A 13,086-nucleotide genomic window follows, 5' to 3' on the forward strand; every position below is an offset into this window, starting at 1 on the left:
CCTGGCTAAATCATAGCCTTACTGATGATCAGGGGCGGCTCTACCTTTTTGGCTGCCCCAAGCAGTCATGTGCGGGAGGCACCCCGGAGCCGCGGGAGCAGCGGACCTCCCGCGGGCATGACTGCAGAGGGACCGCTGGTCGCGCGGCTCGGCTGGACCTCCCGCAGCTGCGGACGGTTCGCAGGTCTGGCGGCTCCGCTTGAGCTGCCGCAGGCATGCCTGCGGGAGGTCCAGCCGAGCCGCGGGACCAGTGAACCGTCCGCAGTCATGCCTGCGGGAGGACCACTGGAGCCGCGGGACGAGCGCCCTCTCCGCAGTCATGCCTGCGGCAGGTCCGGTCGTCCCGGGGCTCCGGTGGACCTCCCGCAGGCATGACTGTGGCAGGTCCGCCGGCCCAATCTGCCGCCCCCCCGGGAAAGGGCCGCCCCACGCGCGTGCTTGCCGCGCTGGGGTCTGGAGCCGGCCCTGCTGATGATCAACAGGAAAAATCAATACTGACTATGAGACAAAGCATAAAATTTATAGGAACAGTGTTATGATTTTGCCAACTTGTAATCTATCTGCCACAATGGACACTGCTATTCAAAAGAATTTGATTTTATGAGCAGGGGGGCGCATGCACACCAAGAATGTAATCTGTGTCATCTTAAAGTGCTACAGTTCCTGTAGAATATATAACACACCCTCTGCATTACAGTATTTCTCTATGCTGAAGATTATTTTACAAGCATTTAAAACACATTGGAATAATTATGCAGATACTTAACTTTTATCACACGTCTGTGGTGGTGTTGTGTTTTTTTCTTTTGAAGCTTGAAGTTCAGGCCCCTCCAGGTACACCAGTTGGCTACATAAAACAAAACTGGCACCCCTGTCTGCCTAAATTTACTGTTCAAAATGAAGCAAAAATGGATGTATTTAAAATCATTGGCCCATGCGTTGTATGCAGCTGTTGTGAGGATATTAATTTTGAGGTAGGTAATGTTTAAAGTGTTTGTATTCCTCTCTTCTGTTTTTAATTAGCTGGTTTTCCTAATAGTTTAATATCTGTAACTCATCTTACTGTTACTAACGGACCATTTCCCACAAAACTAAGTTGTAATGCATTCAGTAATAACATTTGGTGTTTGGATAGTCCAACTGTTTGCATATGAAAATCTTCGAAAACAATTATCTTGGTAAATAACCCAGGTGTCAACCATTGTCATAATAAATCAACTTTCAGATTACCAAACCATGATATATTGAATGTTTAGATATTTTGTCCTTTTTTCCCTTTCTTCCTGTTGAAGTGAAGCTTTTTAAGTATACCTTAAATATATTGCAGTTGTTTCACTGTTGTGTTGAAATCTCTTTAATTTTAATGAAATAACAGTGGAAAATGTCATTACATTATCTTACTTTAAGTAGTAAAAATAGATTCAATATACACTTCTGAATAAATTCTGTACATAATTTTCCCTTAGTACTGTATATTTAAGTAATATTAATTAAATGACAACTTTCTAGATCCACTGACTTAATTATCCAGTAATTGATGTAAATGATCAAAATGGATCAGCATAAATGGATCGTGTAATTTTATTATAAATTATTTAATTCTGTAATTAATTCTTAAACTAATGAAGAATTAATGAATCCTATTTTCATATTCCAGATACTAGTTTTTTTAAAACAGTGTATAGTAACCATAAGCAAAGATTTTTAAGATCATTCTAAGCAAACGTAGTAGCCATTATGTTCTTGGGAATAGCCATTTTACATGGCTTTCAACACTGAAATCAGTTTTCAAAAGACATAATGTTGACATATGTCTTGTCCCCTACTTTGGAAACTTATCATGTAATCTTTTAATTTCCATGTAAACACCTGACACTGGGTGAAGGAACCTTGATTTACAGCACTTCTAACAGTGTAGCCCTGCAACCTTCTGCATTACTGTGCTGCACTGTGTAGTTAGCATTGATACGAGCCCAAGTTCTAACCTAGGACTTGAGCCCATGATTTACTGATGTAGAGTCGAGATTACCACAATATTGAATACCACATGATGTAGTACACATAACAACCCATGTAAATGTGAATATCCTGAAGTTTTTGAATGAGCATTTAAAATGATCACAAAATCTTTTTTATTATGAGTGGCTGACTGACTTAGTTTTATTTAAACTAGGTGAAGACGATGGATGAAAGTTCTGTAGTCGGAAGAATTTCTAAGCAGTGGTCTGGATTTGTAAGAGAGGCATTTACAGATGCTGATAATTTTGGAATCCAGTTTCCACTGGATCTTGATGTTAAGATGAAAGCTGTTATGGTTGGTGCTTGCTTCCTCATCGTAAGTCTACCAATTCACTATTTTTAAACAATGAATATATGCTCATTTCTGTTAATCTATATGTTAAAATCGTACTGGGATATGACTTGAGCCTGGGCTTATTGAAGTTAGCAAAGTTCCCATTGACTTTGAGGGTGCAGGATCAGGTTCCTAGGAGGCATGACAAATGAATTATTTCAAATAATGGGATTATATTTGGTCCAATTAGAAGTATAAAATTATATTTAGGAATATATTTATTTATTGCTGATATGCCCACTCTTGTAAAGTTTCACACTGTTTCTATGCCACAAGGACACAGTACCAGTTATCATTGCATGACTTCTTTGAGGCTGCTGTAGGAGCCATTCCATTAATTAGCTGACATTTACTACACAAAGAGCAGAGCCGCTTGTCCATTCCCTTGAAGACTATTGTAACCATGATACATTCTGGTTTCTGCTAGATGTTTACTGTCAAGCTTGAGTTTTGTGAAAATGGGGAAGAAAACTAGAAGGAAGGAGAGAGGCATATGCATCAGCTCAGGGATGGAAATGTCAACAATCCACCTTGCTCTGTAGCAGAAATTTTTATCAGACCATTATTGATTAACCAGAGGCTTTTCTTCCTTGGCTATGTTGTTTTGTGTGACGTTGTCATGCATATAAAACTACTGGAAGCAGCCCTGCTTAGAGAAAACAATTTGGCAACGCATGTAAGCATGTATTTTAAGTCCCATTGATTTCTATGGGACTTAAGCAAACGATTGGTATAGGGTTGGAATGAATCATATGCTTAGTGTTTTGCTGAATGGGGCCCAAAATGCACAAGGAATTATAAAGCACTAACAAACTGTGTGTGTGTGTGTGTGTGTGTGTGTGTGTGTGTGCATGCGCTGTTTTTTGTTTGTTGGGTTTTTATGTTTTGCATGTGTGTAGCTAGTCGATTTCTCTGATTGTGGGTGGGCAAAAAAAAAAAAAAAGGTTGGTGGAAGTTTAAAGAATGGGAATCAACGTTTAAATTCCAGGCCATGTCAAAGAACAGGGTTTCAGATTTCTGTGAAGTGCGGGTAAGTTAAGGAAGTGCCCACTCTAATACCTCATCCACATGCTTCTTAGGGTTGTTGCTCAGCTATTATTTAGTTACTAAATCTCCTGCCGATGCAGATACAGACCTTCCCCCCTTCCAATAAAAAAGCTGTTTTTCTTCATTGTGGGCACTTCAGTTTGGGGGCAGAATGACAGCTATGATGTCCTGTCCCCTGTAGTTCCTCCAGTTTTCTCTATCTCCTCTATCTCTAGATTTCCTTCCTGGAGAAAATGCCAACAACATTTTATTTCAAATTTCTGCTTAACAATTCAATTGAATTCCAAGCAATGTCCTAGGACTGTTCCATCTTCTGGTGCATTTTTCCCCTCAGCTTCGCTTCCCTTTCTGAGATGCTATATTGATTGGTGCCCCTACAAGCCCCAGAGAGAAAACTAGGCCAAGGAAACTTAAAGGCAGTCTCCTGCTTTAACCCACATTCTCTTCTCTCCCAGTGCCTCCTTAATTAAGTCTCTCTTTGGGAAGTTTAGCCACATCTGTGGCCAGAAGTGAATTTTCTTCTTAGCCCATTATATGTGGGGTCACAGTGCAACTTCCCTGGGCAGGAGAGGAGCCAGGAAGGATTAGGGAACCTGGTTATGATGGACATAATGAAGGCACTGGTCTCAGCTGCCCACTCTGGCTGAAGACCCCTCTGCTTCTATCCCCACGCTAAAGAGAGAGGCAGGATTGAAAAAGCTGATAAAGGTACAAAAAAGCTCAGGCCTGTGGATACCCAGAGTAGTACTTTAGAGCTGCAGCTGCCCCTCCCTTCCGCTTTAGAACTCAATGTACCAGGGGTTGGACAAATCAGCAGGCCCAGGACAAATAAAAGGGATGATCTCTAGAATTTACACCAGCAGCCACACCTCTGTCTGTAGAGTTCAGCCACTTTCTCCTCCTTCACCTCTTCTTGAACCACAGATGGAGGGCTTTGGACACAGCATAGATGCTGCTGATGCTAGATTGTGGTACGGGGACTTCAAGCCTAGATCCCTTCCCATGCTCCCAGCTCTATAACAAGCCTCTGAAGGTTTCCCTATGGATATCCTAAGATGGCACCTCCAAGAGAAATGCAGACCCATCTGATTGCTTTGCAGAAGAGAAGGGTGACATTTCTGACTTCTGGGGAATCAAACCCCACCTCCTCCCTTGAGAAACTGAGGAAGTGCCCCAGTGCTCGAGGGGTGACAGTGTCTCCCTTTGATGATAGGGAGAGCCCTAATAATCTGAAATGTTTTCAGATTGTCCCAAAAACTTTCTTAGCACAATTTCACTCTTCCTTCTGAAGCAGAATCATAGGGACAAACTTCCAAAGGGAAAATAACTAAAATCTACATTTGGTACCCCTGCTTACCTTGGGAGTACAGAATGGCAGATTAAATCCAATAAAGACCAAGCCGCAGATGGGAGCAGATTCCTCTGTACACACTAAAAATGATCAAAGTAATAAAACATATATTTTAAATAATCCTAACAGTCTTTGAGGAACAGTGCTGTGAAACTGTGCTCAGGAGGTCTGTGGCTACTCTAAACAAACTATAGCTATATCTCTTTTTGTACTTCCTGAGAAGATATCATAAGAATGTGAGAAGGGCTTTCAGCCACACCTAGAAGATTAGGAAAATGCTGAGCTGTCATTCCCCTTCCTCCCTGCTCTTGCTCCCTGCTTACCCCATCTCTATAGAGCGGATGGGTGGGGGAACACAACAGGGCTCAGGATGGAGGGATGTTGCTGGCAGCAGCTTCTGTCTCAACTTGCTGATCTATTTTAAAAGGCAATGTACTTAGAGTGGGGTCAGCGTACTTAAAAAGGCAATGTGCATCTCTCTCTCACACACTGTGTGTGTCTCTGTCTCTGTCTGCCATGCCGTCTCCCTTCCCTCCATTTGTGCTAACTTGTAGAGTGTGAGGCTACATTAACAACAATGTGTTAACCCTTGAGGGCTCAGCCGAGTGCTAGTTCATCATTTAGCAACAAGGCATTCCCTGGGAAATATCACACCCTCTTCCACCCTCTGACTTCACCACCTCAACCAAGCTTCACAATCATCATTGCTGTGTACAGTATTAAATTGGTTGTTTAAAACTTATACTATATATATATAATATAGTCTTTTGTCTGGTGAAAAAAAATTCCCTGGAACCTAGCACCCCCAATTTACATTAATTCTTATGAGGAAATTGGATTCGCTTAACATCGTTTCACTTAAAGTCGCATTATTCAGAAACATAACTACAATGTTAAGTGAGGAGTTACTGTAACATCATCTCTACTCTGATGGAGGAATCCCCAGCAAGTATGCATGGGTATGCCATTCCTTTCCCCCTCACTAGACGGGATATCATTATGGATGCAGCTCTTTTAGGCTGGAGGGCTTTCAGCGCAGGGCACTTGGACTCACGCTTCCAGATTGCGGATGTGAATCCTGGTCTCTTGTGAAGTCCAGGAAGCTTGCAAAGCCTTTTTCCCATTGATTCAAGATAACCATATCCTCATCACGTCCGACAATATGACAAATGATTTTTACATTAACAAGCAAGGACAAGTGAGATCCATTCCCTTGTGTGCAGAAGCAGTCACCCTATGGAAATATCACATCAGCAATCAAATCACCCTGTTGGCAACTTACCTTCCAGCAGATCAGAATGTGCTGGTGGACTCCCTCAACAGACACTTTGCTATCAACCACGAATAGGAGTTTCAAGACTCCATGGTAGACAGACCTGTTCGCCTCTCAAATGAACAAATTGCAATATACTGCTCCAGAGGAGCATAGACTTCTACTCTCAGAGAGACATTCTCCTCCTTCCATGATCAGACCGTCTATGCCTTCCCTCCCTTACCACTCCTACCTCAGGTCTTATGGGATATTTTGTCAAGACAAGGCACAAGTCATCATCATCAGCCTCCAGTGACCCAGACAGTTTTGTTTGTTTTTGGGGAGGGGAGGAGGTAAAAACCACATGCATCTGAAGAAGATGAGACTTCATTCCCTCAACATGTGATGAGCCTTAGGGTATGTCTAGGCTTAAAATGCTACAGTGATGCAGCTGTGCCTCTGTAGCACTTCAGTGTAGACACTCACTATAGTGACGGGAGGGGTTCACCTATTGCTGTAGATGATCTTCTCGGGGAGGTGGCAGTAGCCAGATTGACAGAAGAATTTTTCTGTTGACCTAGCACTGTCTACGCCAGGGGTTAGGTTGGTATAGCTGGGTCTCTTAAGAGTGTGAATTTTTCACACCCCTGAGAGAAGTAGTTATGCTGATGTAAACTCTCAGTGTAGACCATCCCTTGTCTGATAACCTACAATAGACAAAACCAATCAGAATATCTCCCAGATTGTTTATTGCTGTAGCAGAAAGAGTTTGAGGTCAAGCTATGTCTTCTCAGTGGATATTTAAATGGATCTTGGTCTATTTTCTTACCCTGCTATAAGCTGTTTTATATTTGTCCTTCTCATGGGGTGAGGGCTTATTCTAAGAGCACAAGCAACATTGGTGCTGTTGCTTCTGAATGTACCTCTGCTTCACATTTGCAGAGCAGCTGCTTCCTCACATTTGCAGAGCAGCTGCTTGGAGTTCCATCCACACATTTGTGAGGTGACATGCTTTAGTACAGGACTCCTCCACTGATGCATCCTTTGGGATTCAGACAGCTCTGCCACCTGCAACCTTGCACCCTCCTCCTACTTGAGTACTGCTTGTCTGTCATCCACAGTGGAGTACACATAGGGACCAACACTCGAAGACAAAGAAAGGTTCTTCACTATGTGAGATCCCTATCTGTATTTCACTACCCACCCTCCTTCCCTTTTGCTTTAGATTGTTCTTGGATTTGCAGTAGAGACGGAAGTGTCACCTGGGCAAGGATGAGACAACCTACCTTTCGTACACTTTAGGAAAAGGCAAAGTGGAACTCTTGGTCAATAAGGTCCAGGCCCTCCAGCCATACCCTATGCCTTCCCCAAGGAAACAGGTGTGCCGTTTTTTAGGACTAGCTGATACCACTGATTTATTCCTGATTTCTCAACCATTACGGCCCCTCTTACTGATCTTCTCAAGAATAATAGTCCAAAGAAGGACCAAAGGTTGTGAGGAGGCTTTGCAAACCCTGAAAGCCCAGCTCTGCTGAGAACCCATCTTGTACAGCCTCGACTTCACCAAGGAGTTCCTGCTACAGACCAATGCTTCGGATGTGGGCATAGGGACCGTTTTATCCCAAGTAGTGGAAGGTGATGAGCACCCCATCTTATATATCAGCTGGAAGCAGTTCCCAAGGGAGAGGGCTTACTCCATGATTGGAAAGGAAGCATTGGCAGTAAAATGGGCTATCGACTCACTCTGCTACTACCTTCGGGGTGCTCACATCATGCTAGTCACCGACCATTTCCCCTCTCCAATGACTACACGCCATGAAGGATAATACCCCTGAATTATGTGATGGTACCTCTCCCTCCAGCCCTTTTCTTTCCACATCCAACACCAGGCTGGCAGAGCACACATGAATGCTGACCTCTTTTCACAAGGTGGAGGAGACCAGATAGGGGAGGTCAGATTCCAGATGGGGTTATGGGGGTGGGGGAATGTGTGACCATGCAGAGAAACGGTCTTCCAGCACAGCAGGAGTTAAGGTGAACCTTTGAGCCCTGCTAGCCCTGCCCTATTATACCTGCAGCCAATGCCAGGCCTGGAGGAGGTAAAAAAGGAGAGAGTTTAGTTCAGGGCTGACTGGCGAAGAGGCAGGAGCTAGCTTCTGCCCTACTTGACAGGAAGGAGCACTAGCCTGCTGGTCAAGGCAGCCAACAGGGAGCATCTTCTGTCTCCTAGCCAAGGGAGACAGCGGAGGAGACCTAGGAGCCTCCGGCAACTGAAGTAACTGCGTAACTACAGCCCAGAGACATTGTGGAGTTTGGCAGTACCAAACTGATGGCTGCCCCTCCCAAAAGAGCCTGGAACTGCAGTAGGGCACCACCCAAGATCCACAAGAGGGTGCTCCAGGAGGCAAGCCAGCCCAGCATATTGGACTATAGGAGCCACGCCCCAAACTAAATGGACTCTGGTAGGAAGTAGCCCAGAGTAGTGGATTTAGAATCCCTCCTCAGAGAACCCCCTGTTCAGTGGTCCTCTCACACAGGGCCCTGGGCTGGGACCCGGTGGAGTGGGGGTGCCCAGGTCCTCCTATTCCCACTGCCCGAAAGACTGAAGCACCTTAACCAGGGAAATAAGGGGCCAGACATCAGGCACGCCAACAACTAGGCCACCTGGCCCTCCACACACCTTGTTACAAGGAGAAATTCACCACCACCACCATCAGCACCGCACACCGAATATAATTAAAGCATCTGTAATTTAGGAAAGAAAGAGGGAATTATCCTTGTGTAAAAGTTGTCTCATCAAGAAAGAAATTAAGAGGCAGGGCATTCTCCTTCTGCCCGCCCCCCAATTCTAATGGTAAACTAAAAAGAAACTTTTTTATGTTTGGCTACTTTTATTTAGCACACAGCAACTATGTTGGTTCAAGTATCAGAGGGGTAGCCGTGTTAGTCTGGTTCTGTAGAAGCAGCAAAGAATCCTGTGGCACCTTATAGACTAACAGACGTTTTGCAGCATGAGCTTTCATGCTGAGCATGAGCTTGCATCCGAAGAAGTGGAAGTGGGTATTCACCCACGAAAACTCATGCTGCAAAACGTCTGTTAGTCTATAAGGTGCCACAGGACTCTTTGCTGCTTCTGTGTTGGTTCAGAAATCGTTATCAGTAGTTTTATCACTGACACAGCATGTGTTCTTAAGAAAGTAAACTTTGGAGGTTGTATCAAGTGACCCAATGGGAAGAAAGTATTATTTTGTATTTTCTGCAGAATAGAATTAAAAAAAACAAAACTGAAGTTTTAGTTCTCAGAATAATCTCTAAAAGCATTAAGATGACTCTGATCTGTATAAATGGCCTTTTAGAACTATCTAATTCTTTGTTCATTTTCTTTGCTGCTTAGGATTTCATGTTTTTTGAACAAACTGGGAACAAGAACCAGCGAGCAGGAGTGTGGCAATAGAATCTACTGTTGGACTTAAAACATTCTTACAGAGAAAAGTTTCACACTGCTTTTATGCTCTTTTTCTAAAATACATTACAAAAGTCCAGAATATATAGAACATCTCTGGATCTTTTGCTTATTGCTAGTTTCTTTTGTAACTTAGGGTTTATTGTTTTGATATTGCAAATACAATTCTATAGCTCTGATATTAATACAGATTAAATCTGTATAAATAATGTGAAATGTTTGTGACTCTTCCGTGACTGGAATTTAAACTGCAAAATAATTTCTTTATTATTGTGAGCACTTCGTAGAAGATCTTTTATAGTACAGAAACATTGGGAGTAATCCTCTGTCACTTGCACAAAACTACAGTTGATCCTACAACAAGGGCAGATTTTTTAAATATTCAATATTGGCAATGTTTATATATATATATATATATATATATATAAAAACACATTGCCAATATTGAATATCTATATATATATACAGGATTAGCGTTTAATATACAACATATAGATATTACAGAGAACTGAATTTTATATTTATATATATATATAAAATTCAGTTCTCTGTAATATCTATATATTGTATATTAAACGCTAATCCTGTATTTTGTTAAATTATGATAAAATAGATATCAGCATTCATATTTTGATGGTTATAATCTATGATATATAAAAGAACATTATATGAGAGCAGAGGTATAAATGAAAGGTCTATTTCTTCCACTATGTTAATCTGCATCTCACAATTCAGATGCAAAGTTGCCCAACAGAAGTAGAGTGCCTCACTGTAATTTAACTGTGTGCTAACTGTCTAGTGTCATTGTGATACTGGCAAAAGTGATTCCTAAAGACATTGTATACAGCTGGAAGTCTTTCAAAATTAACAGTTTACCCAAGCAAGATTAAAGCAGATATAACCCCTTTTTTAAAAATACCATTTTCCCACTTACCTAGAACATGAGGGAGATTTTGATGTTCTGGGTTAAAATTTGTTACAGTTGTTGATAGACCACTTTTTAATTATTTTAAAAGCTGGATCATATAGTGGCCTTTAAACTCATCTTATTTTGATGAACTTTTGATTCTTTGTAGTATGATGGAAACATACGTGTATGGCAGTTTGTACCTTTAGAGAGAATCACTTGCACAATAACTACAGTTGATCCTAGGACCAAGGCAGATAGGTAAACATATTTAGAGAAAAAAGAAAAAAGTATGGGGGGGGGGGGAGAAATCTGTCAGGAACAGTATTTGGTCCTGCTAGTGAAAGCAGGGGGCTGGACTCGATGACCTTTCAAGGTCCCTTCCAGTTCTATGAGATAGGTATATCTCCATATATTTAGGAACAATTAATGATTTCTCTCTCTTTTTGCTCTGGTAATATCATTATTCCTCTTCCCTGCCACTGATCTAGGCAGTAGCTATCAGAGGTATTTAAGAAGATTTGGTAAGTTAATTTATTTGTAAACCCAGCAAATTAGTTATGGAAATAGGGAGAGACAGACATAAGATTCCATGATGCTATTTTTATATAAACCGTTTTCAACAGTTTTGTCTCCTCTTTTTGATTATGGTTTATAAGCATTTTTATTTGAACTGGGTAAACATTTGTCAGTTCCCAGCCCTCATTCTCACAAGCACACACTTGCTTCTCAGTCCCAAATGTTTATTACATGCTAAGGGTGGCATTTTTGTGTAAGTTCCTCTTTCTATGTGATACTACTGACAAGCCTATTCTAATTACTTGTTCACTTTTCTCAAACCACATTCCTTTTGTTTAGTTATCCTACCTTTTTTAATGTGCCAGTGACGTTGCAGAAATAATAAAAGGCAGATGAGCCAAAGAACTCTGCATAGTGCCCATATTATTATTTTTTACTATTTGTATTACCTTTGTGTCTTGGAGTCTCAGTCATGGACCAGGATACAGTGTGCTGGGTCTTATATAAACACAAAACAAAAAGACAGTTCCTGCCCCCGAAGAGCTGACAATCTACATATAAGACAAGGCATGAAAGATGCACACAGACTGAGGTGGGAGTACAAGGAAACCATGAGAATGTGCTTGTCAGCATGATAGGTTGTGATCTCAGCACATCCACAATCTAGCCATTCTTTGTAGGCTTCATGGTAAATAAAAGTTTCAAGAAGGATTTTGAAGTAGGATAAAGAGATTTGAAGTACTTTTGCAGATGTTTACATCTGATGAGTGTATATTTGTTTTAACTCCTGCATGAGAGCCAGAGTGTATACTTACAAAAATATTCCCTACAATCATTACCAATTAACACAGCCAACCGGTAGCTACACCTAACTTGCCCCAGTGCCTTTTTCTCTTTGAGTGAAGATGCTGCAACAATCATCACTTCAAACATTGTCACATTAAAAACATGTAATAAACTCTTTCAGCATTGCTGTTGATGTTGCCAAAACAAAGCATGCCTGCTATATTATCCAAGGTAATATATATTCTGATGCTTAAGTCATAGGACCAGATACTTGGGTCCAGCCAAACCACAGAGGCTGGGGAGAAATGTGGCTTTAAGCTTTCTCAATTCTGGAGTTAGCTGGAGGACAAAATGTTCCCCTTCATAACTTTTAGCAGCCTAAGGATTGTTCTAAATCACTCCATATGGAGTATTCCCCTAGGGATCATTCTGCTGTGTGAGGATTGCCTGAGTGCGCTGCCTTGCATCTCAGCTCATTTCTTCCCAGGAGTGAGGGAACCAGGAGTGCTACACCAGCTTTACATCACTTGGGAATTTTTTCTACATCAAGGCATCACCAGCTGTCCTCCAAATGTAACTCTCCATTCACAGAGGATATAGAGGCAAGAGCCAGGTTCCTGGCTCATATTATTTACAATTGTTCTTATTCATTATTCAGTAGTGATAGAAGTGGGCAACAGGATTTAGGTCCTGTTGGATTTCTCCTGCTTTTAGAAAAAATGATGATTTTGCTTATCTCAGGAGAAGGAGGGAGAGAGGAAAACAAACTGGAAATAAAACTAATGTATCTCTGATTTAGTGCCAGTATCGGTGTGGCAAATTTTCTTTTAAATATATTTTTTAAAATTAAGTAGCTATTTGGCAAGCCACAAGAGGTGGTTTAGAGTGTTATAGTTCTGTAATCATGCCTGGTATTACATGTTCACTAGTAGGACTATTCATAATATTCTTCTGTAGCTCATCCATTTTTGTTACATTCTTCTTTTAACTGCAGCATTTATTTCTCTTGATTGTGACTTCTATTATCTATAATATTGAAAAGAATGTTTACTGAATGCAGTAATGTTTTCCCTCCACTTGTTCTCTGAATTAACAGGGTATTTATTTCCTTTTTATTTAACTAAGGGGATGATACAGCTTCCATAAAATAAAGTGGAGAAGCACCTGTTGAATGCACTGCCAAAGCAAATAATTTTACAATTTAATCATCTTCATAAATATTTGTTTTATGTTAAATGAAAGTCAAACTCCAGTTTATTCTTTTCAATTTCAACCTGAATTACATCTTTATTGAGCTCTCCCAGCTGTCATCCCAATATAATTGACTTGTTTTACAGCCTTTACACTTAAGTTTCTTTACCTTAGCAGTGTTGGTCCTTTTTAAATAACCCTTTAATGATTCCCAACT

General features: G+C 41.2%; 1 protein-coding gene across 4 annotated transcripts in view; it reads left to right on the plus strand.

Annotated features, from left to right (window-relative positions):
• LOC120371943 (phospholipid scramblase 1-like) overlaps positions 1-13,086 on the plus strand; it is a 44,730-nt gene that overhangs the window by 30,183 nt on the left and 1,461 nt on the right. For 3 of the 4 annotated variants that reach the window (XM_039488435.1, XM_039488436.1, XM_039488433.1), the window contains 3 exons: positions 813-974; positions 2,174-2,335; positions 9,398-9,878. In XM_039488435.1, coding sequence (XP_039344369.1) covers positions 813-974; positions 2,174-2,335; positions 9,398-9,457 — 384 coding nt within the window. In that variant the 3' untranslated portion in view covers positions 9,458-9,878. Of the gene's footprint in view, positions 1-812; positions 975-2,173; positions 2,336-9,397; positions 9,879-13,086 lie in introns of those variants that run through there. The other variant, XM_039488434.1, reaches the window with a different exon arrangement.

The sequence above is a fragment of the Mauremys reevesii genome, linkage group 9 (assembly GCF_016161935.1).
Source record: "Mauremys reevesii isolate NIE-2019 linkage group 9, ASM1616193v1, whole genome shotgun sequence".
Classification (NCBI taxonomy): domain Eukaryota; kingdom Metazoa; phylum Chordata; order Testudines; family Geoemydidae; genus Mauremys; species Mauremys reevesii.